The 24,403-nt window shown below is 42.4% G+C and overlaps 7 protein-coding genes across 7 annotated transcripts; 2 read left to right on the top strand and 5 right to left on the bottom strand.

Annotated features, from left to right (window-relative positions):
* Positions 1 to 212: 212 nt before the first annotated feature.
* Positions 213 to 4,242, bottom strand: EAF02_008089 (uncharacterized protein). Its single transcript, XM_038904137.1, has 5 exons — positions 2,842 to 4,242; positions 2,253 to 2,688; positions 1,840 to 2,194; positions 1,237 to 1,787; positions 213 to 1,177 (listed from the first exon to the last, which is right to left on the bottom strand). The coding sequence occupies exons 2-5, from the start codon at positions 2,634 to 2,636 to the stop codon at positions 875 to 877; spliced, it is 1,593 nt and encodes a 530-aa protein (XP_038755859.1). The 5' UTR covers positions 2,637 to 2,688; positions 2,842 to 4,242; the 3' UTR covers positions 213 to 874.
* Positions 4,243 to 5,487: 1,245 nt separating this feature from the next.
* Positions 5,488 to 8,007, top strand: EAF02_008088 (uncharacterized protein; the record flags this gene model as incomplete). Its single annotated transcript, XM_038904136.1, has 7 exons — positions 5,488 to 5,558; positions 5,807 to 5,935; positions 6,055 to 6,111; positions 6,164 to 6,284; positions 6,336 to 6,958; positions 7,021 to 7,384; positions 7,747 to 8,007. The coding sequence occupies 7 exons, from the start codon at positions 5,488 to 5,490 to the stop codon at positions 8,005 to 8,007; spliced, it is 1,626 nt and encodes a 541-aa protein (XP_038755858.1).
* A 4,331-nt stretch (positions 8,008 to 12,338) lies between these two features.
* Positions 12,339 to 13,481, top strand: EAF02_008087 (uncharacterized protein; the record flags this gene model as incomplete). The annotated part of the gene is made up of 3 exons (XM_038904135.1): positions 12,339 to 12,384; positions 12,486 to 12,734; positions 12,787 to 13,481. The coding sequence occupies 3 exons, from the start codon at positions 12,339 to 12,341 to the stop codon at positions 13,479 to 13,481; spliced, it is 990 nt and encodes a 329-aa protein (XP_038755857.1).
* A 2,049-nt stretch (positions 13,482 to 15,530) lies between these two features.
* Positions 15,531 to 17,000, bottom strand: EAF02_008086 (uncharacterized protein; the record flags this gene model as incomplete). Its single annotated transcript, XM_038904134.1, has 1 exon — positions 15,531 to 17,000. The coding sequence occupies one exon, from the start codon at positions 16,998 to 17,000 to the stop codon at positions 15,531 to 15,533; it is 1,470 nt and encodes a 489-aa protein (XP_038755856.1).
* A 1,734-nt stretch (positions 17,001 to 18,734) lies between these two features.
* Positions 18,735 to 19,635, bottom strand: EAF02_008085 (uncharacterized protein; the record flags this gene model as incomplete). Its single annotated transcript, XM_038904133.1, has 3 exons — positions 18,735 to 18,840; positions 18,894 to 19,140; positions 19,212 to 19,635. 3 exons carry the CDS (start codon positions 19,633 to 19,635, stop codon positions 18,735 to 18,737), a joined length of 777 nt encoding a protein of 258 aa, XP_038755855.1.
* A 1,273-nt stretch (positions 19,636 to 20,908) lies between these two features.
* EAF02_008084 (uncharacterized protein) lies at positions 20,909 to 21,787 on the bottom strand (the record flags this gene model as incomplete). Its single annotated transcript, XM_038904132.1, has 1 exon — positions 20,909 to 21,787. One exon carries the CDS (start codon positions 21,785 to 21,787, stop codon positions 20,909 to 20,911), a length of 879 nt encoding a protein of 292 aa, XP_038755854.1.
* A 986-nt stretch (positions 21,788 to 22,773) lies between these two features.
* EAF02_008083 (uncharacterized protein) lies at positions 22,774 to 23,233 on the bottom strand (the record flags this gene model as incomplete). The annotated part of the gene is made up of 2 exons (XM_038904131.1): positions 22,774 to 22,902; positions 22,997 to 23,233. 2 exons carry the CDS (start codon positions 23,231 to 23,233, stop codon positions 22,774 to 22,776), a joined length of 366 nt encoding a protein of 121 aa, XP_038755853.1.
* Positions 23,234 to 24,403: the final 1,170 nt, after the last annotated feature.

The raw sequence follows: 24,403 nt of genomic DNA, 5'->3' as shown, positions 1-24,403 counted from the left end.
TGATCTGACATTGAGATCTAGCGATTACGAATATCGATTATAGGGTAAACGAGGTTGGCGAAACTTGGCATGTATGTGTGGTGTATAGTGTACGGCTAGCACGGCCAGCTAAATGCGCAGCAAGTACATCGGAGGAGACTCCAGATTCGACATTCGATGATGCTGCCGCTTCAAGTTTACGCTGGCAGGTAGGCTCAGATCTTACTGCGTAGTACAAGATAGCTTCATGATCACAGTAAGATATTGGAAGAAACAATAACTTTTGATTCTCATTCAAACGAGTAGGTAAGGCAACTAATGACCGGATATTCACGTCCCCTCTCATCAATTCCTCTCAAGCAAAAGTCTCTACCCATATGAACCATTAAAGATAGAGTCAGGAAAAATCACAAAGTGACTCAGTATCAATTCTTTGCCCTATTCGAGCTGGTATCGCTGTATTTCCCTTCCTCCCTTCCAACCACTCTTATATCATTCACAACCATCCAACACCCCAGAAACCAAGCCTAATTCATTACTCAGAATTCGTGCACAAGCAAAAACGAATCAAATCCGCATTCAAAAAAGAAGCATGTACTGTGAAGTTGCCATATGTCCCAAAAGTGCCAAACGTGCCACCGCATAACAAACATAACAGAGAACAACAACAAAAATAGAGCCAGTATCTATATTCGCGCGCTCATGTAAAAACAAATCAGGATAATAACCAGATACAGAAAATTTTGGACTGTAAAGCATGCGTTCGCGAAGAGTTCGAAAACTTGGTATATGTACCAAGTACCAACGAGCGAAATGATAACTCCGTAGGTGCCACCAAAGCAAATAACTATCTATCTACCATCCATTACCTTACTTGATGAAATTGAATTATTCTCTAGGAGGACGTGGTTGATTTTGGGAGAGAATGTAATGGATCCCAGTATTCGTAGACTCTGTTTTCCTTGTTTTTACCGGTGACTGCGGGTGCAGTGAAGGTTGAGCGCCCGGTAATGGGATCGTAGGTATCGTATGATGCGGCAAGACGTTTACCGCCACCACCAGGAAGATCAACGACGAAGTTGGGTGTTACGAAACCACCAATAGAACCGCGGATATGACGTTCGAGTTGAAGAATTGTGGAGAGTGGTGTCCGGAGATCTTCCACGTATTGTACCATGTCAGCTTGATAGACATAGTACTAGGTAATGTTAGCATGTACCCCGGCTTGGAAAGATGAGCTAGGTAAGATATACATACGGGAATGACGTTGTTGTCGGCCACAGTTTTAATGAGGCTACTCATGGTGGCCACATCATCGTTGACACCCTTGAGTAGGACAGTTTGGTTTCTCACGGTAACATTGTTCTCGTGTAATTTTTGGAGTGCCATTTTTGAAACCCAGGTCATCTCCTTGGGATGATTGAAATGTGTGTGGATAGCCATACTCTTTCCGGCCTTCTTAGCCAATGCTGAGAGTCTAATCATCTCAGCTGCCCATCCATCGCTATCGTCAAGGATCCGCGCAGGAGAAACAGCAAGACCTTTCGTGGCAAATCTAAATCGTTTGATATGAGGAATAGAAATAAGTCGTTCGCCGATTAGACGAAGATTATCAGCGGTTAAGATATAGCAGTCTCCGCCAGAAACAACGATATCTTGGAGTTGAGGGGTGTCTTCAATGTAAGTGAAAATGTCTTCCCAACGTTTTCGTTGAGGCTTAAATGTAGTTTTCTTAACGTTTTGCATATCAGGCCCGATAGACCATGAACGAGTACAAAAACGACAGTATAGAGGACAGGTTGATGTTGCTAGGAAAAAGTTAGTGTCATAATAAATACCATAAAACTAAAGAAGACTTACCTAAGAATAAAGCTTTATCATAGTACCTATGAACGAAGCCTTCCACCGGAGAGTCATCAGACTCATGCAATGAGTCCAACTCAACTTTAGGATGATCTTCAAGCTTACTTGACTTCATAGGTATAAACTGGCGACGAATGGGATCTTCAAACGGATTTTCCCAGTCGATGATACTGAGAACATGAGGTGGCAAGCGAATCGACATAGGTGCCAACTTGATCCCTTCCTTGACGTCCTCGATGAAGTCCTCACGAGTGACAATGCCGGGAAAATCGGGGTGTCTTCGAAGGACTGGGGGCAAAACTTCCAACATGAAAACTTCTAACTGCATTATAGTGGATATGGTATGGATTGTCTGCAGATATATATCAGTATTGGCAACCCCTACATAGCCATAGGGCTGAGGTACTTACATGAAACTTGTATTTTAAGAATTGGGCTTCTGTGACATTTGCCCAGCGAGGAATCTTTTGCCAGTACGCAGCCCTGTCAGTAAGGGAAGCATCATAGACTGGTAATCCAGGTACTTTTGCTGTATTTGGAGGCTCGTATGGTGCTGGGACAGGTCCATCATGGAACATAGGAAGGTCGGTTACTGCTGCTCGACCTGACGCATTTGATCGAAATTGCCTTGTTGAGATAAGAGGTACTTTAGGCTTCAAAGATAAGTTTCGTGCAGCGACGTGAAAGCATTTCCGAGGTACTGCATCACTCTTCACCCCTGCTGATCTTGTGAAAATAAAGGGGCAGCTTTTTGCCGCTGGGGCAAATTTTGTCCGTGATATTCCTCCAAGCATTTTGAGATGTGACTTCCAAGTCAGAAAAGTGCTTGTGAAAGTTAATTGGGTTCTGTACTTGATCAGTAATTGCGAGGATAGACTTGAAAGTGGTGGTTTTTATAGAGAACAGTCAAGGCAACTGAAGGAATCTGTTGGGGGTGCTTCACACGGAGGCAAACATCCACCAAGGTTGTACTGCGTATGAAAGTTGATGAATACTTACAAGCTCGTATTTTTCTAATTCGAGACAATACTGTTATCTCGATGTAAAAGATAATCCACGCACACAAAGGCGAATCAAAATTATGGACTGATTGCAATGTCAGGTGACGAGGCGAAATGTTGGAAGCAAGCAATTATATTAAATGCAGGTCTCTCTCCCCAAAAGCTGTGCTGCTATGCTGTACTCGAAAATATAACTACCCAAGGGGGGTATTTATGCTCGGAGCCTCGAACGACCAGCTGACCCAATTGAACAGGAAGATTGGCTCTAAAGGGGAGCACGTTGGACAGTTTATGAGTATGTGACGTGAGACGCCCTTGATTGGTGAAATACCCAGGAGAATAGGAAAATTTCTGGAGTTCAGGACCCACTACAGTGTTGCCTATCGAACTGTGCATGCGTTTATTCGTAAGTGCGTAGATGTGACTGATGCAAGAGATGTCGTTGGTCGTACAGTCTAACAGACTCTTCGAGGTCAGTCGATATGAAATTCGTGCCTCGACTTTCCAATATGTGCAAAGATATCTTCCCAGCAGTTTGGGCCTCCGGCCGGGGAAGTTGTGATGCGTGCGGAGGTAAAGCCCGGCTGCAGTGAGTTATGTTGTCTATTGGATAATTAGGACGACCGAATTGGACAAATCGATATTGGCGATTCTAGAAAAAAAGGTGTGTGTTGAATGCAATGCTGTACAACCTTTGCAAGCGCGAATCATGCCCTGGTAGCAAATGAGGAGCGTCCCGACACCTGCAACTGCATAAAAACACGCAAACAAGGGCGATCATTGACAACTTCCATCAGGACAAGATTTCCAAGAGGATGTTGCTCAACTTTAATACCAACATTTGCACTAAACAATATTACCGCCTACCAAAGCCACCACACTGTTGCTTTCTCCCACCTCGTAATAAGATGAACATGGTTATTGCAATTCTAGCCTTCGGAAATATAATTGCGTTCAATTACATGGTGGTAACCAACAGAAGGAACAAGCTTCCATCCTCAATTGGGAACAGCGGAGGAAGGATCAGCTTCAAGCCTCCAATTTTTATCGATTACTTTATGTGGATGAGGCGGCATGGCGACGAGGTACTACACCTGTTTCGACAAGATAGCTGCATGTGCTACTGCATTGGGTAGTCTCTCATGTCACTAAAATGATAGAATTTCAAAGGCGTTAGCACTTAAATTTTCGACGTTGAAGGACTTCTAAACGTTTATCGGCGATATTGAAAGATCCGCCACTTTTCAACAGCACACTTACGATAATTTTGGATGGGTCATGGTATTCGCATGATACTTCGCATAATGCTTGTACTTAAAACAAGCCCCGAGTAATACAGAAAAAATCTTAATAGGAAGTATAAATTAAGAATATTAAAATACGGTATATGCATGGAAAGGATTCATCTTATCTCATCATTTTTCTTGGATAATTGACGAGATACAGGTGCTTTGTGGAGTAGAACCAATGAAAAATAATATCAACATTGTACTTGGCTTCAAATGGTAGAATAGAACATGCAAATCGCCCCCAATTAGGTAGTTCCGAAGTATTGACAACTTCGTTCGTGAATAAGCTCCAGTTTGAGGCTTGATGGACCATGTTGTTGGAAAGCAGAAAAGAGTAAGGTAGGTAGATTTGAATGTCTCCATGGGTGCAATCTTCATCCGATTCTGCACCTTGGCAACAGCCACGGCCCGCTTGGTCCTCGTTTTGTGGAAGCTGTACGAAGCAGTTACATGTGCGATGACAGCAGCAATAGTGCAGAAAGCAGAAAGTAGTTTTCTACCCTTGCTATCTTGCTACCTATCAGACGTTCATCAGATGACCCCAGATGATCCCTCCGAGGCCAGGGGATCTAAAAGTTTCATGAATTCATGAAAAAGTGTGATATTTTCAAGAATTAATTGAAGAAAGAGTTTGATAAATGTTAGTATTCGGGTCCGTCTGAGAATGTTTCAAAGTATGATGTACGTACGAAATGATCAAGGGGGGATTTTGATATACAGTCGTACCAAGAAAGGAGAGGTTCTTGATATCTGTAGTAGCATGATGAAGGTATATGTATATGTGGGTAAGTAGGTATGAAGGAAGAGTCTGAAAAGAGATGAAGTCCCGGGACATACGAGGAGTATACTACTTGTGTTGTGGGTACTCTTATACTTGGGTTGAGGGATACTTTTTGCTACTTGAGTACGCTGGTACTTGGGTACTTGAGTACTTGGGGTAGGTCACCACTCTTTTGAGCAGATGAGAGTTCGAACCCACTGCCCTAGACCCTATCCCATCCAGTCAGTATATGTGAAGACGTTGGTAGGTTGATTGGGTGGTTGATATCAAGGTCAGCATTTCTTCTTACCAAAGCTCCATTACTCCATTATTATTCACCCCACGCTCCCACGGTTTCTCCCGACACCGAAATAACACGGATGGTGGGCTGAATAGACAAATACCACGTGATTTTTCGCGCTAGTTCAGTTTTCCTGATTGTTTGAGAGTACTCTGTCTAGTCACCCAATTTCCTCCAGCAAGGTCTTGATACCACCCACTCTACCTCCACCATTTTAAATCTCCTCTCCATCAGTTGCACGTCTGCAGCAATTGATTCTCCTTAATACCCTTTGACATATAGACGCTGGTCAAGATGTTCAGAAACGCTCTTAAGCAGTCCAGCAGGACGGTGGGCGCAATTTCTGCTTCCGGTAGAATTGCACGGTACGTCAACAAAACAAAATTTCTCACGTCACTATGTCACTATTATACTTCGCCGCTATCAATATCTATCTACTTAGATATTGTCCATAGTGTCAATTGACATAGCGATTGCCATGGTGTTGAGGCTTTTGAGCTTCTAGCAAGCTTTGCCAGCTTTGTTGACGAGGATTTTTCGGACTTCGGCTAACGTAAACGTTTTTTGCACCACAGCGAACTGCTGTTCCAGCAACTTTCAACGCAGCATCAAGATCAGTTCGAAGCTACGCATCTGATGCTAAGGCATCCCCCACCGAAGTCTCTTCTATTCTTGAGCAAAGAATTAGAGGTGTTCAAGAGGAGTCCGGTCTCGCCGAGACTGGACGTGTTTTGTCCGTTGGGTAGGTTCCCCCAACAACATTCTTATACTCGGGTCCAAAACGCTGCTGTCATATAACGTCGATGTGGATATTCGGGATTATGGATTATTTGGGCGCAGTGCTGATTTGTGTTATGACAGTGATGGTATCGCTCGTGTGCATGGTATGAGCAATGTCCAAGCCGAGGAACTTGTCGAGTAAGTTTATGAAATTCGACAATCATTATCTGGGGTACTGATGGAGAAAAAGGTTCGCATCCGGTGTCAAGGGCATGTGCATGAACTTGGAAGCTGGCCAAGTCGGTGTTGTGCTTTTCGGTTCTGATCGTTTGGTCAAGGAGGGCGAGACCGTCAAGCGTACCGGAGAGATTGTTAGTTCTTCAACTTCAAAGTATGTTTCGAAATACTAACATGAGGTACAGGTCGATGTTCCCGTCGGAATGGAGATGCTCGGCCGTGTCATTGATGCTCTCGGAAACCCAATCGATGGCAAGGGACCTATCAAGACTACCGAGAAGCGCCGTGCGCAACTCAAGGCTCCTGGTATTCTCCCACGTCAATCCGTCAACCAGCCAGTCCAAACCGGTCTTAAGTCCGTCGACGCAATGGTACCCATTGGACGTGGTCAACGTGAGTTGATCATTGGTGATCGTCAAACTGGAAAGACTGCTGTTGCTCTCGATGCCATGCTTAACCAAAAGCGTTGGAACGATGGAAACGATGAGACCAAGAAGCTCTACTGTGTCTATGTCGCCGTCGGACAAAAGAGATCCACCGTTGCCCAATTGGTCAAGACCCTCGAGGAGAACGACGCCATGAAGTACTCCATTGTTGTTGCAGCTACTGCTTCTGAGGCCGCTCCTCTTCAATACATCGCTCCTTTCACCGGTACATCGATTGGTGAATACTTCAGAGATAATGGCAAGCATGCTCTCATCATTTTCGACGATCTTTCCAAGCAAGCTGTTGCATATCGTCAGATGTCTCTTCTTCTTCGAAGACCTCCAGGACGTGAAGCCTACCCAGGCGACGTTTTCTATTTACAGTAAGGCTTCCTATCCCGTCGTTGATAGAAAAAAAATCAAAAAATTCTAACATTTTCAATAGTTCCCGTCTACTCGAGCGTGCCGCTAAGATGAACGACAAACTTGGTGGTGGATCCTTGACTGCTCTACCCATCATTGAAACTCAAGGTGGTGATGTATCAGCTTATATCCCAACTAACGTTATTTCTATCACTGATGGACAAATTTTCTTGGAGGCCGAACTTTTCTACAAGGGTATTCGTCCAGCCATCAATGTCGGTCTTTCTGTGTCCCGTGTCGGATCTGCTGCCCAACTTAAGGCAATGAAGCAAGTCGCTGGTTCCTTGAAGCTTTTCTTGGCTCAATACCGTGAAGTTGCTGCATTCGCACAATTCGGTTCCGATTTGGATGCTGCTACCAAGCAAACTCTTAACCGTGGTGAAAGAGTAAGTTTTCCATTCGGATTCGCATTCCCAACCACATCCCCATACTTGCCATTGTTTGACTTATTATCATACATTGGTCTGCTCACAATTGTTCAACTTGTTGTCGTACATTGATCTGCTCACGATTGTTCGACTCATTGTCGTACTTTGGTTTGCTTATCATTGTTTGACTCATTTCAAACATTGGTTCGCCTATCATTGTTCAATTTATTTTTGAACATTGATTTACTTATCATTGTTTGACTTGCTTTCGTATATTGATTTACTTATCATTGTTCGGCTCATGGTCGTACATTAATCCTTCGTTTTTCATACATGAACAAATCATACAAAGTACATAAGCTAACAATAATTTTTTATAGTTGACTGAGCTCCTCAAGCAAAAGCAATACTCTCCTATGGCCGTTAACGAAATGGTTCCTCTTATCTACGCTGGTGTCAATGGTCATCTTGACTCCGTCCCAGTCAACAAGATTCTCCAATGGGAGGCTGACTTCATCTCACATCTTAAGACCAACGAGTCAGACTTGTTGGCAACAATTGATAAGGAGGGTGCTCTCAGCAAGGACCTTGAGGCTAAGTTGAAGGACGTTGTCACCTCTTTCACCAAGAGCTTCGTCTAAATCAATAGCTAAAATAAAATCATGGTCATTTCCTCGTTATTCTTTTGTCCCTTAGCATGTGGGCCTGGGCGAGCTGTATTTTGAACGTTGTGATGAGGCAAGGAAAAAACTTAGTTATGGTGGTATGGAAGGCAGGATGAGTGATGAATGATCGGCGGAAGATTTGATAGATCAAAATCAAAGCTGTAAAATAGACCGTCAATTTTTCCGCGTGTTGTATGATTACATGATTCATTGTGTCAATTGCATGTTTGCAAAAGTGATGTTGCCATTGGTGACTCGCAAATGGGAGAAGCAGAATCCCAAAATCGAGTTCTCAAGTATTTCACTATATTTCGCTATGTTTTTTTTTGTTCTATTGCTATTCACCGTTTGAATGGATTACAACATACACATTCGTGCCAACAGTCAGAAGCTTGCAAGATTCAAATGCAAATCTGACAATCAGATATCCTTCACCTTCAGGTTTTGTGTTTTTGAAAAATTTCCAACTTGCGAGTGCAGAAAACCTGCCTTATTCGGCAAGCTTCCCCGAAATGTGACAAAATATATTGCACGGCTCATGCTCAGACCCTGCATAAATTGAAGCCGTCGATGTCATGTCAGCTTATGTTACGGCTTGGAAAGGGGTGCCTGGTATCTAGGTATATAGGGATGGTAGGGGATACATGCGGATATGAAAATGCGGGTAGGGTGAGCGGGTATGGCCCGAGTACAATGCTACGTGAGAGCTGATAGGTGCCTGGAATTACAACGCGCCGCACCGGGCCGAGACGTAGACCAAACCGGAACGGAAAAGGATATGGAAATAGATAAAGGGTAGGCTGAGCTAGGTTAGTGTAGAGTAAGGGGATGGTGATTGCGAATTATGAATCGGGGGTTGTGGATCAAATTTGAAAGCGGAAGGGTGAGAAAATAGTTGAGACATAATCCGGGTAGGGTGGAGCAGGCAACGTGGGTTAAGGGTAGACTCGAAGTCTGTGAGGACCTGGAAGAACCTTAAAGCTAGATTGAGAGTCCGAGATTAGGGTCCAATTCTAGGAAGATACTCCTCAGCGTGAAAGAGGAAGATGGCGCGCGACGGACAGACGAAGCATGCCGCACATTGGGATCGAAAATACTCACTGTCTAGGCCTCGTAGTATTCTTCAATGCTCGAATCTATATTCAGGATCAAACAGACTTTTAGCCTGAACGAGTTCTAATTTTAGAATTTGTATCCAATATTGAAATGGACCTTTAGATTTGGATTTTGGGAAAAATCACAATCCAGGTACCTCATAGTACTCTCCGACGGTCAAACTCGGATTTGGAGTCATATACCCTTTCAGGCTTAGACATATTTAGGAAATGATCTTAGTGTATTAGTTATCTCAATCTTCCATCGCGTGGAGAGAGGGGAGGGGGATAAGAGGGGCGATCAAGGTGGATATGAATATAGATGTGGATCCGGGACCTGCGTGGTGCAATGCATGAAGGGACCTCGTGGCGTCGGTAATAGCTTTTAATTCCAACGGCTGGGGATTATATATATCTCAAAGGCGGATTATTGAAACGGTTTATTGAGATGCTTGTCGACGTGGAAGATGTCAATAGTGCATGCAGTATGCAGCAGGGGATGCATTGCATCTCGGGGTCTTTGACCCACCTCACTTTCAATAGGGGTCTTTCTTGATGTTGGGTTTTGACTTTTGTTCGATCCATGTACGAAAACGTGGAATACACGGCCCAGAGCAAGGTTCGCAAACTCATCGGCGTGGCGGTGGAAACTTAGAATGAGATGAGATTGAGGATGCAAAGGGTCTTGCATGATACACGGGAAGTTCCTTTGCGAAATCCTCAAAGTCGCAAGGAATAATACGCCGGATATAGCTTTATCTCATGCCAGGGACTCATTGAGTTTTGTTGCAAACGTCGATGCAGTATTGTCCTGGGTCTAGCTCAGCAGCAATGAGTGAAGGACCCGATATACATGTGAGTGTATCTTACCGCATGCTGAAGTCAGCATGTGAAGCTAGGTTTATGCTGAGGTGGGAAGATTACGAATCGTCGGGTCGACCTGGATGCAGATTGAGGGACTTGATGTAGTAGAAGTGCATGTGCTTAGTATGCATGTGCATGCATGTATGTGATTTGGATGCAAATTTCTACCGTTACATTTGCTTATCCTATCTTCTCAACTTCTTCCCCATATTCCTCATAATCCTTGTGGCCTAGAGAAATTTTGCTTCTTCCTTCCTATCCTCTTCTATTGTATATCTCGAACGTCTTGCTGTCTATATAGAATATGGGTACCGTTCTGCGACCAGCTCTAAAGTCACGTTTCCGCTAGCTGTCTCTAGGGCCATGGTAGCTCTTAGTGGGTTGTTTTCAACAACCATAAACTTACTGGAATTTTAGGAAATACAAAGCTTTCGCTTCTTCTGTTTCTCTGAGGAAGTTCATTTTGGCAACACGCGGAAAGATCATGTTTACGAATATATATTGTTGATACATGGTGCTGCACAACATCGACCCACTCTGAATCTTTGGAATCAGACCATTAAATAGACCAGTGTCAAGAATGATCAACAACTGATTCAATTATGCGATGCGAAGAATTCACTTTGACATAATGGCCATAGGACTGAGATAAGTTTGCTCCACTTATCGATTCACATCTTCCTCATTGATGTGTTCACCTTAACTTTGCTTGATGCAACATTAGTGATTCGTTGAGGTAATCCCCTTGCAAGTGGCATTATAAAGAGACAAGAAAATTGAAGTCCGGATTCTGGTAGAAAATCAATTGACGCCGAGTTATCAAATCTACTCGTCTCCTCATTCTATCAATAAAATTCATGAAGAGTTTCTCTGTTCATCATTGATGTATCTTATCACGCCACGCCGGGTTGGTTTTTTCGCATTTTTTTCATATATCACTCGACTACTGGCCAAGCTAGGTAGATGACTTGCTGTTAATTAGACGACTCCTCATATTTTCTGTTCGAGGTGTGTGCAGCTGTAGCAACTTATATTTCGCGAGTTGTCATTGGTCATGTACCGAAGGATTTTGCCGAATCCAACACCGGCCCAACTTGCGACCCTAATTGATTCAGATTACCTGTATCTTTGTGTTCTTCAGTATGTTTTCTCCTCTGTGGTTACTTTCGAACCAACTCATTTTTTACATTGAATTCACAGGAATGATGAATCAAAAGATGTCTTGAAACCCCTTACGATAATTTATTCGCACTCCCGGTTTTATAATGATTATTCGAATCCAGTCAAAAGAAGTTCCCGCTGTAGGAATATTATAATCGGTCACTGCGAGGTGTATCCGGTTGGGTTAGTTTGCAAGCGCGCGGCTGCAATGCCTACTTCAAAGGACCTCACAGCCGCACCTTGTCGTGATCATGAAAACCCACATTTCTATAGATATGAGATATTCGAGACCAATGTTTTCATCATATTCATATAAGTACTTATTCTTTTGATTGGAGCATGATATGTTTGTCTGCAGCCTCCGAGATATTGAACCGACCGATGGGGTAGGGTGTGGATCGTCCAATTGCTCTCATGCAGGCAGCTGGTATGGAGAATCTGCTCTGTAGAGTGGAGAATTCTTCTCAAAAACTATGATGCTGGCTACGATAATAATTCGTCTTTATATATTAGTATCGAATGCGAAGGTTGTAATCTTTCGTCATACATCGTCCCGTTAACGAAAAAAACAAATGATTGGTTCGTTTCTCAATTCGGGCGCCTAAATAGGGCTGTGATTCCTTCTCATCGGACCCCGACATTAAAGACATCATACAAAGAAGAAGTAGATGACCAACGTCGGAAAGGCAGATAGACCTTATGGCTGAGGCGTATGATTTAAGGGTTATTAGACCTCAAATCTCCACCAAATTCGTGTCCTCATCAAGGTTTTAACTTGTAGGATCACTGTTCCATATTCTAGACCTCCAACTAACATAAGTGTGTCTACATAGTACAAGCCAACATTCGTTGCGTCTGCCTTGCTTTTGTTTGCATAAGTTTGTTCTGACTTACTCGTGCCACTCATTTACAAGCCTCCATTTCTGTCTTTATTTAGCATTGTTATTATATCCTACCACAAATATTTCGTTTGTTTGTCTTCATCGTATCATCAAAGCCTTGAAGGCTTCTTTAGATAACCTGTTTGTCAAGTATACTCAAGCTATTGCTTTAACAAACCTTGGTATCTTCCCACGCTCCTTTTTCTCTTTTCCTTTTGTCTTCCTTCTTATACGTCGAAATTTAAGTAACAAATCGCAAAATATACTTCTTCAGTTATATTATATTTAGCTTCAAGAAGTCACAAGAATGGCTCGAGCTACACATATACTTGGACTTGGGACGATTATCCTTGGTCATTGACACCTTCTTTAGCACAAGTGGTGACTGATGTAGTATCAATCACGGATACATCAACCATAATTTCTTGCGCAGATACTGTGACGAATTGTCCAGGAAAAACTACCGCTTCCGGTTATGCGGCTGGTGTGACATCTACTCCAAGCGTGGCATCGGAAGTCACATCTAAAGCATCAAGTTGGGTAGCATCTTCAGCTCCTGCAGCATATACAGCTCCAGCAGCAGAGGGCTCTGCTGTGACCGTTACCAAGACTGTGACTGGAGATTGCGGTGCTTCTGTTGGATCTGAAGTAGCTAGTTCAACTTCATCAAATTCTATGTGGTGGCCTCCAGCATCAGAAACAGGTAATTTTGCCCACATCCTGTCTTTCAAACTTACCCACTAAACCTTATTCAGCTGCCTCTGGTGTAGCTTCATCTACTCATGCATATACATCCTTAGCTTCCAGCTGGACCAGTGCCGCAGCATGGGGAACGGGAGCCAAGACCTCCTCTAAATACACATGGGGAACCGCTGTAACGTCGGCCCCCATTGTTCCAACATATGCCTCCGACATAACCTCCCACACTACCATCCACATTACCTCTGATCAATCAGTCACTCTCACAACTTACTCCACCTCCACCGTCCAAACCAAGACCAGTGGGTCTACAGTATGGACCACTACGACCGGATGGCTCACCGTTGTGACATGCGATGCCTCTACTGGCAGCGCATACGCCACCGGTTACGAGATCCGGTTATTCAGCAGGCACAGGCTACTATGGAACCGGGACTTTAGTCGGCCCTTACAACAACTCGACAAAATAAAAACAGGAACTGCAGCTTTAGAATCTTCAGCCATAACCACTGCGGGTGCCTATGATACCTCCGTCTTATCATTCAGTACTGCGACCCCTACTTCGGGAAGTACTTCCAAATCGACACTTTATATCAATCCACCTTCCAGCACGGGAATAGCAAGTGACGCTACGGGAATCAACGGGACAACGGGAGCGCAACAAACTACCATTTCGGCGGATTCAGATAAAGTGAGGATTTCATTTGTGGTATTGGGAGTGGTGTGTTTAACAAACTTGTTCTTGTTTTAATTTGAGGAGTGTGAGTTTTGAGAATCTCTTTCTGGGTTCTAGTGAAATGCATGGAATGCATGGATTGCTGTTATGGTTTCCATGCTTTCTATCCTTGAGATGGTGTCGAGTAGGGTGAGATATGATTGTTGTATTTGTACTACTATATGAGAGGAATGGATAGGACGAAATAGTCTTCATCAGGTCTCATCATGATTTGTTTCCTGCAGATTTCGAGGGTTATTCTTTTAGTGAATGTAGGTTTGAGGATCGATACCCGGGTTTGTGGGTGTTGGTTTGGGTGTTGAGATATACGATGTCTATGTTTTTTGGTACTTTGTATATCCATAAATGAATAGATGATTAATGGAGCTGGTTCATCCAGGCATGATTTGTAATCCTTTTCGATTGAATGGGGGAGTGAATCGAATGAACAAGCCAAGGAACAGTGATTTCAATTCGAGACTTGATGAGCCCAAGTTTCAGGTGCTCAACACTTTTCTTCTCCAATGATAAATCTCAATAGCATGGCGATGGCTTGATCAAACAACGAGGTATGACCAATAAAAATCATCGGTTATTCTGAAAATATGACTGAACGAATTGCTCATTCTGCACTATCTCTAATGCCATTCTGCCTAACAGACAATGACAATCCGCTGGGCTTCCTACTTCCAAAATTGCGAAATCCTACCTCGAAGCCTACCTCACAATATTATATCATAGACCTTCTCCATATCAGTTACTCATTCATCCTCATCTCTTATCCAGACACGCAACAAATCCAGATATTACAACCCCCCTAAACGCTAAAGTATACTAACCAAGTAAGCGAGCTTCGGAAGCATTATCTCATGCCTTCGAAATATCTATCTTGAAGCTAATCATCCTTATCACTTATCCAGATATGCAACAGATCATCAAAATGATTCTCTGAATGATATTAAGACAATCGTGGAAGCGAGGCTTCCGAATCGTCTCGCTAGGTTTGAAGATTGTAAACCGCTTTTATAAGTTATAACTGATCTGAATTTGGCATCTCAAATGAACAATCCTGACTTGTTTTTTTTTGGCAAATTCATCTTGCACGTATTACAACCAGTCAAACATACTGATGTCATTGTAATCGATGGTAGAGATTTAGCTTAGCTAAGCTATAAAGAAGTAAGATGTATCTGTACTCCATGAGCAAAACTAAAGCTAGACAAGAAGAAAACATGTCTCACGATATCGATTTTAGCAAAAGCGAGAATTGGCAAGTAAATTTTGATGCAGCCTGCGTTCTAAGATCGACGAGCAGAAAAAACTTGGTCGATAAGCGGCAGAATGAATGAGAGAGTGTGATGTATAGATTGGATTTTCGACCATGGTCCTGTTCTGGACTTGGTGAGGAACTTGCCAGGGGCACTGTTGTGTCTCAACGTGAAGCTTTCTGGGAAGTACTGGTTATAGTAGATGTAAATAGGTACCTTGAGTAGAGTAATTCACCTTGGAGTGGCGATAATCTTGTGATGGTTGCTGTAATACAGAAAAGGGGCTTCTCTGATCTACACAGCGTGGATGATGAAAGAACGCGGAGGTATTTATGAGGACAGGTTCTGGACCTAGAATGAGAAAATGTTTTGCCGCTAGCAAATGCGATATTGAAATCGTTTGGGGGAAGAGGGGGAAACGCAGCCTATTCGTATTGGAAGAAGAGTGCTTTGGAGACGTATAAGACTGATGCAAGCCTGAAGAGCCTTATTAGTCATTTTGCATAGATGGGTCCTGAACAGTGTTTCCAATCGCCAATCGTCCGGATTAAAATCTGACAATTAAAAGCTCCCATTATCTGTACACAGTTCAAGATTCAAAATAGATTCAATCTTAATTGTAGGACTCTCAGTGAAAGGATATCCAAAAATGACGTTCAAGACAATCGATTTCCGAGTTTGGATAAGGAATTATATTACTGTCAGTCGCTCCGGATCCAATATGTGCGTTTTATATACAATCTGTCCCAGCGTACCTGTTCGTCCCCGACTGAGAATACACAGAATTCAAGAAATCCAAAGCACCACTTATATATAATTAATGTACACCACCAAAACCAAACCACTTCTCTTCGAATCCTTTCAATTCATCGTATGAATCCCAATCTTCAACGACCACCAAATCTTCATCATATCCATCGAAAGTAGACATACTCGTTACCAATCTAGGGTTGACAGCTACATCCAGTTTTACACCCTCCCCAATCCTATCATTTGGCGAATCAATATTACCATATGTGGTACCTTCCTTGAAAGAATCATCGCGGATTCTATGAACCTGCGACCAAAGCGGCCTCTCGAAATGAGAATGCTTAATCAGATTCGCATGTACGAACATCCACTTTCCATAGGGGTCTGCTTGAAGCATCGTATGTCCTCCCGATTGAGAACTTCCGGGAATTTTTGCAGCGCCAACAGCATTCATTCTTCCTGGGCCGGTCCATGACTTTCCAAGAAGAAGTGCAGCAGCCCGAAACGAATCCCGATCACCTCCCATAAATCCATAGAATTCTTCATGATGAAGTGCAAAATACTCAATCAGCCATAGGATATCCTGATGACGAGTTCGAGATATCATGACCTGTCCAGATTCTCCCTCGTATTCATTCCGACATGGTTGACCCAACAAACGCCACATCGGATTGGTGGGATGAGATTTTGAATAATCAGGCCATAATAAAAGTCCCGTATCTCTCCATTCTTTTCCTTCAAACAGATATTCGGGATTCCGTAGAGGATAAGAATCTGTATCTAGATACAAGATATCATCAAATGAAGACTGCTGAATAGCGGCTCCCTTTATTTGAAAATCTTTCCACCCCGACCCTTTTGATACGTCTCCTACTACACGCATTGTAACATTAATGCCGCTAGGACCGGAATCAGAGTTCTGCAACTCTTTTAGATCGGAGAGAATACTACTAAGAGCCGGTGCGGATAATTCGGAGTCGAAATGAAATATTTCGACTGGCAACGTGCAGTTGTAAGATTTTAGAAGCCTAAGAGAAGTTCGCGCACGAATCAGGGCGTGACGATCTCCCGCGGCCATTACAATTCCTCTTTTGATCTTCTTCTCCATTCCTGGCACATCGGCGCTAAAAGATGATGATGAGCTCGTTTTTCCAATCGCCTCAATTTGTTTGCGACTTAAATTCGTTGTGATCCCTTTGCGCCACGCATAAATCTGAGATGAAGGTATATCTGCCCATGTTTTCACATTTCCGTCAACAGCACCTCGGTCATAATTAGTTCCATTAACCGGGCAGGTTTGGGAATTTAATGAGACAGCGTCATCGTAAGATAGAACTGGGCGTGATAAAAACTCCTCCAAGATTCCATTCAACCTTGAGATTTCTTCTGAATCTGGTGGTGTCTCGTAATGAAAATAGTTCTGAGCTTTCTGCGGAATATAACTCGATAAGTCGTCAGAATTTAAATGAGAAAGACTAGCGATCAAAGCTATAAAAACGATTGCGCCAAAAATAGCGAGTGCACGAAATTTCCTCATTCTTTGGTAACTTTACCAAAAGAGAATTTCCGGAGCAAAACTCGGAATGACCGGATCAATGAATTGTAGTGTGATGGAACTTTTCTTTCTAGTAAAAGAAGCTCATTGCAAGCAATTGCAAGTAATATACAAAGATCTAGGGCAGAGACATGTGTAATGTATGTTGGCGGCGCAGTGTCTCGGATGATCTTAAAAGGCAAAGAGATATCTTGACACAACAGCCATCCAAAGAGCGAGCTCGCTGGATCAAATATATCTAGAACGGTTGAAGTTCTAATTAAAGGTAGAATTGCGGCTAAAAGAGCTATCACAGTGTCCAAGGCTTCATTTTGAGGGCCTTTGAATCATCCCGGTGAAATATTAATCCGTAAAATGATTAAGGTTACGGAGCTTTCATTTCGTATCATCTCCAATTATTGGGATATTCATGCATTGGCATATTGACAAAAAGCGGAACCTTGCTACCATGACAATTATTTTCAGAGATATCTTAACTCAGGTGGCTCTAGCAATTGGACCAGAATTAAGCGCGAAAGTAATCCGAAGTTTCCTCGCACGACATATGCCCATACACCCAGTTTAATAACGTGTTTCCAAAACCTTAAATTTCAGTGTTTCAATAAAAATATTTCATTATTAGATTTCCCAATTTCAATTTATAATATTTTTATTAATTGTTGTTCAATTCAATTGAAAAATCAATTAAATGATAGTGAATGATTGATTATATTATTAATATAAGTTTCAGATAATTCAAACTCTTTTTAATAGAATTGGAAATTTCGAGATAAAAATTCAAAAACAATCGAGAATAGCTTGAAAATATATTAATTTTCAATCTTAAATATTCTATTTATCTTTAATTCTATAACCATTTCTTCAAATTATTTATAAAGTTGATATATCAATTTCTCTAATTGAGATATCAATTATTCTGAAGAGTTTATTAAATCTGAAGATATATTAATATAGTGAGATGTGATTGAATCATTTTGATAAAATTGATAAGGTATAAAAATTCGCTTCTTTTTTTGGAAACGAGTTATTAAATCGGGTATAAGGTTAGCTCCAATATGAAACGGCTATACGCGCTTTCATACCATGAATAGATGAGCCCTGCCCAACGACAATCTTCTCGACGTTGTCTACCAGTACTCTCTTTATATAAAGCAAATCGAAATACGAGAAACCACTTGAGATCCATGACAAATCAAGAGGTATTTGTTCAGGGAAAGAGGGCCGGAAGATTTCTGTCTCTCCTAGAGCCAAGACTTCAGCTCGTATTTAACTAAATATGCTCTCGCGAAACTCTGCGGCATCTGGTATACGACGATAAAGTTACGATAAAGTTACTCACAAAGACATTGCCATTACGACTTTGTTACTTGCAAACCGATACAATATCTGCGAAGCAAACTCATAGGGTTGGGGGACGTGGTGGCATCAAGCAAGACACAATCAAACTAAATGTAAAGATTGACATTCTGAGAAGCTTGACTATGTCTATGTTGATCACTCCATGTAAAGAATCTTTCCTATGGAATTTAGATCAGCGAAGTGTGACGAATACAAGCGCATCGATGGGTTCTAGTTTCTGGTAAGGGGATGTTCTTACTTAGTATTGGCCACAGAGTGACTACCCAGAGATGTCTTGTATTCTTATGAAATACAAATTGCTTATGCCAATAGTTTGTGCAGAATTGTTTGCAAAGCGTCAATGGACGTCTCTCCGGCTCATTTCAGTGTCTCATAAATCAAGGGAATAAAAGGCTCAGTCCCCCATGGTAGCCATGTTTTTCCAACCTCGAATTTCCCTTTAATGGGCCGCCACATAAAGTACCTGTCGACATCAGTCATTGCCCATACACAATCAAGATTCCGAGTAGTGCTCACTGAGGCTCAGGAGACAGTGTTTCCTCCAGATTTTTCCAAGTCGTACTTGAATTTTCAATACTGGTGTTAACCACCACCTCGTAGTATGTCATGAATCCATACTTTTCGTATAGTAATCTTCCCGTCTCGGTCGCCTCTACATATGCATCGACACCTAGTTCATCAGCTCTTTCGATACCCCAATCCATCACCAATTTCATAGCACCTTTCCTACGAAATTCCGGAATGGTGAACGCGACGTTTAAGACTGCGATATTGCGATTTTAGCATGGATCCCATGTTCCCGGCGAGTATAACATCAGATACGCTTATACTTACGCAAGTATGGTCGATTACAATATAGGTAATACTTATGGGCCTCAATTTGTCGGATGAAATTGTTGGCATATTCTCGACCGATTCCCTCTGGCCACCAAAGAGCAACGACCGGGTCTGCATTATTGACAGTGTCTGCAATCCCTTCGAAATAAATCCAATTGGCAGCTCCGATCAGCTTTCCATGCGTAGGCTCAATTATTTTCATCCAATAACTATTAGGAGATCTCTGTGCATGGTGTCTTATTGCAGATTCTGTGGCTATCTGAATAGATCGCTCTCGTTCCTGCGGGGAGTTATCTTTGAGATAATAGACTATTCGAAGATAGGAATTGAAAGGGTTCTCAAATGCTTCCCAACAAGCTTTCATCATTTCCTTGAATTCGGCTTCGCTTTCGAACTCGAGACGTTGGAGATTCGATTTCATTGTAATTATGGATTATGTCGAAGGTGACGTTGCAGGCAGGTGTTATTTGGTGAACTATAGAAGACATATGAAATGTTACTTTGGCCGATCCTGAATTCAATCATTCATGTCGCCTTGCCGTGGCTACCTATGTATTGATAGTGCCCAATTTCTCATTTTGCAATTTTAAGAATATTCGCCTTTACTTTCCCTCAAACTCAGAATGTTAAATTTAAATTTTGAGTTCTCCGCCCTTCAACACTTCTTTCCGTATTTGTTTTGACGCGTAAATGACTGGTGGATCAACACGTCTTTAACCATCAAGCTTCAATACACCAAATTGTACAGTGCTGTCGCCTGATGATATTCTCATTCTAATGATTGATTGTCGATTCCCTCTCTAACGACAATCAAACCTCGATGCTTACCTACCTACCACAACTCATTACAATATCAAGCTTCGAGCCACAGCTTTTTCATAGGAGTACTAAAAATGCTACGTGTGATGTGGCTATGAGATATACACAGAAATTATATACGAATGAGATGGAGATCTTGAGAAAACTGCTTGTTGGAATCAATCATTGGCAGCGGAAGCTGAAGAGATTTTATCTATAGTATATGAAGTTGCGCCACATCTATTCAAATCTCGTTCTTCAATTTTAAATCCTGAAAGGACTTCAATGAGCAAGAGGAGTCCTGGTCATGATGAAAGGCGAATGAAAGTATTAGGAATGCGGCGACGGAGATTTAGATGCCGCATGTGTCACTGGTTAGGAAGGAGGGTTACCTAGATTAAGCACCGGATGGCGTAGAGAAGAAGTATATTTATATTGTTCAGGATTCCTTTTTGATACCGATGAGAGTAGAGAAGATGGGACGTTGGGCCGGGCATTCGCGCTCTGGGGAAATGCGCATTTACATGGCTTTTGACAAGGCAGAAACTGGGATTTGAGGAGGAATATGATGGTCAAGCTTTGTGTTGGTTCAAGGTAATGTAGGAGTTTTGATAGGCTGGACTTCACTCTTGCGATCAGAAGCTTTTGATTTCTGTATTCGATTGCTAGTTTTGGACTTTTGGATGCCCTGGGAAAGTGTATGAATAGTAGTGATATAAAGATATGAAGATTCTAGACCTTCATAAGCGAGCGCTTGCTATCAGCATTCACATTGAAAACATTGTATAGAAGTGGTGTAGCCATTCAAGCAATATATCGAAGCAAATCTGGCATGAATAAATTGCCACCCGTTGACCCTAAATTGCCCAATATGTATTCCCATCCCACTACTCGCTCTAAAAATCGAAACTTGCGTAATCCATATACAACCTCGCCTCTTCCGAGAAATCCATATGCTCCTGCGGAGATTTCAATTCCGGCGGCGAGATGATATTCTTCAACTCTCTCAGCGACTCGATATCCTCCAGCATTCCTCTATCCAATTTATCCCATATAATGCCATAACCCGGTTTTGCCGCTCCAGCAACAGTAATCACTCTTTTATTCGTAATCACATAATCGCATCCCGTATCCCACTGATCGCCTTTGAATTCTTCCTCCATTACCTGACATTCGTGAACCAGCGCTATTATTTTCGTATCCTTATTCACGGCCCCTATCGAATATAACATTCCCCATTCTAAATCGAAAAATCCATGACCCTTTCCAAATCGAAGACCTTTGTAATTTATGGCGCCGGTTCCGGTTACCATCAATGGTATTCTTAATCCTTCGCTTCGTATCGCAGTCAATGTGACATGTCTCCCATATCTTTCCATTCCATCCAAATAACTCGCAACCTCCCATTTGCGTTCCGGAATTTCCTTAGGATTCAGCAGGAAAAAACCCCTTCTAATCCCATACGTTGTACATATGACAATCTTCCCATCTTTCAGCGCCTGGCATCGCAGTTCTTGTAGACAGTTGTCGGGAGCAATAAATATCGTTTCGGCAGACATATAACAGTCTAAATTAATTAAGTGACGACCTGCATCATTGGAACCCACGAAATCGCATATGAATGAAGAGTAGTCGTGGTCGAATCTCGAGTCTGGGATAGCTACATGGCGCAATTCTTCCCAAACCTTTTCACGAATCTGAGATTTGTGCGTGGAGGCTGGTGGCGTTGAGCCTGTTTGGAGAGGAGGAGGTCGCTGGGGTGCGGATATGGTCATGATAGTCGAGTGAGTGTGATGTTGTTTAAGATTACGATTATTCTGCCGATGAAGGGGGTTGATTTTGGAAGCGGTAAAGATCTAGAGTGACTAAGCTGGCTTCTAGATGTGAATTGTAGAAATGGTATCTGAATTATCGTTCATCCGAGTCTTTTTTTGACAAATACGGTGTTTATATTTGGGGGGAGGAGAAGATTTAAAAGAGACCGAAACAAGATGTCTGGGCGTGAAACTCGAATATAAAAATGTTTCACACATGTGAAGTGCAGATCCGGGGAACGAACATGACACGGAAGTTTAAGAGGTACGTGTCTCAAGCGTCTCTGCTCGTATTATGATCTTGAAACTTAGAGCATTTAGGGGAAGAGGTTCCTGTTATTTTGCGTATGTTTGATGCATCTGGAATATACTGTTTACTCTTTATGAAGACTGATTCGAACAGTAAGGTCAAATCTTCTCTTCCATCAAGTCATTCTGGGCCCTTCTGTTTAATATAAAGTCCGTCACGAGGTCCCTGGTACGTCCTTCATTCACGCAATTATGGTGCCACATACAGGATGCAAAGGCTGTATACATGCAGTGCAGTGTCGCCAGGCATTAAATTGGAAAGTCTCGCACGCCACCAAGAGTTGACAGAATGGAGACACAATTTCAACAAGCATTATGACAGCAAGAGCAAGTTTGATTGGGCACATAGAAACTTGGGGACATGAACCCAGTGCCCGATTGTTGCGAGGACCTGGAGGAAATGCCTAACAAATTTGCAGTGTACATTCCGAATTGGCCCAATTCTGTCTGTCACTTGCATGTCCCAATACACAAACTTCTTTGCGAAATCTTCGACGAAATACGCCACTGCTGCACGCGATTGAAACTCAAGGTGGTGATGTAAATTAGGAGATGGTCATTATCGTGATTCGATCCCTTTTGTAAACCAATTACTCCACCCATGTGCTGTTATACATTTATTATATTTCCTCATATCATCATGGTCTTTGCCCTGGACCTGGAGGTCCTATTTGGCCTGGCATCTCCTGCGCTCCTTCGGCTTTAAGTCTTTGCAAAGTTTGATCGCGCTGGTATTCCATAACTCTTCGCTTTTTGAAGTATTGGACCTACACCACAACCAAGTCAGCTCAAATATTCCCTCATGTACATTCTTTCCTAGGTACTCCGGCCCATACTCAGCTCCCAATGAAGAAAACTTACCCAACTCGTAGCACAATTACTTTCAAATCCTTTGCTCTCTGCTGCACATGCTTTCTCCGCCTTGTCCTTCTCCGTAATACTATCAATAATTTCTGCTTTGTCCAAACATTTAAAATAAGCATCCCTAGCTTCCCAGCACCGAGATCTTTGTGTGCGGTCCGGGGCTATAGGCGCACCATCCGCGCCAATTTTGGGGGGTGGTAAGGAAGCTGAGGTTGAGGATGAGAAAAGGCCCATAGCGTGCTAATCTTAGATTTAGACGGGGGTGGGAGATTGGAGTGTTTAACTGCGTGAAGTTATTGATTAGTTTTCAAAGATACAATGCTACGGAAGAGCTTTGACTTACCAACTATTGTCTAGGTTTGGGAAAAGTTAGCGATCAGCCACAGCCACAGCCACAACACTTTCATCATCGACCTCGGGAAGCTGAATACACGCTTAAACTTCGGGGAATAGAACACACCCACCAAGACGGCATCTCTTGACCTTGCAGAACACGCCGTCTCATTTTCTTAAACTCTATTTCACTATCCCAGGCGAAGAATTGACTGTGCTTTGACATTTGTTTTTGATGATCTTCAAATCAATTGTGATCCTTTCGATTGTTCGATTCTACTCCCTCATGAGTGGCGAGTCCCTATGTGTGTTACCAGCCAAAGACTAGTTGGCCTTACCTATGGCCTTGCTCATACCGAGTCATACATCAATACGCTTCTGACTAGATAGTAGATATCAGACGTGGAACCAATTTCAATCCATACCAAGCAGATCAAACTAGTGGATTATCTCGATTCCCCAGTCTCACGGGGTCTTGAGGGTCTTGAGGGTCTAAAAGCCCCGAAATGGAGAGACCAGAGTACTGGTAGCCAATAAACACTCTTTATAGATCAAGTGTTGATACTACAATAGTTTATAGTGCCCCAAATTTCTAATGCCTTATGAATACTAGTATACTTCTGATAGGGGCAATCCACTGGAATTTTTTCTTATTTCAAGACTAGTTGTGCGAAGTCCAGAACTCAATTCATATATCTTAGTTGTTAGTTGATCAACGATATTTCCAGAAGAAAGTTGCGAGAGTGGCGATCTTATATGATGTGGAAAACCCAGAAGTAGACCGTTTGTTTTTGTTTTCTAAGTCTGTTTGTTCTCAAATCTGTTTCCAGTTCATTGATCGAAATTCATCAATATTACAAGGACAAAATTCACCTCAAAAGCTCCAAAATAAAATGGAACAGTAAGTTTGAAGTGACGAAAGATATAAAGAGCTACGTAAGAGGCGTGTCCCACCCACGGCATCAACAGTGAACCGGGAGTCCATGCGTGAGTTTCCTTTCGATCCATTCCAAATACAATCGCGTGCTTGACCTTGACTTCTCGTCTTCTACAACTTGCACCTTTCTTGAT

Source organism: Botrytis sinoallii (genome assembly GCF_014898435.1).
Source record: "Botrytis sinoallii strain Bc 23 chromosome Unknown BSIN_015, whole genome shotgun sequence".
Taxonomy (NCBI): Eukaryota; Fungi; Ascomycota; class Leotiomycetes; order Helotiales; family Sclerotiniaceae; genus Botrytis; species Botrytis sinoallii.
This window is presented reverse-complemented; position numbering and strand designations above follow the sequence as displayed.

Coding starts and splice junctions, on each gene's coding strand:
- EAF02_008089 (XM_038904137.1), bottom strand. CDS start 2,636: ATGCTTGGAGGAATATCACGGACAAAATTTGCCCCAGCGGCAAAAAGC. Junction 2,195..2,252: donor TCTTAAAATACAAGTTTCAT/GTAAGTACCTCA, acceptor ATATATCTGCAG/ACAATCCATACCATATCCAC. Junction 1,788..1,839: donor TGATAAAGCTTTATTCTTAG/GTAAGTCTTCTT, acceptor ACTTTTTCCTAG/CAACATCAACCTGTCCTCTA.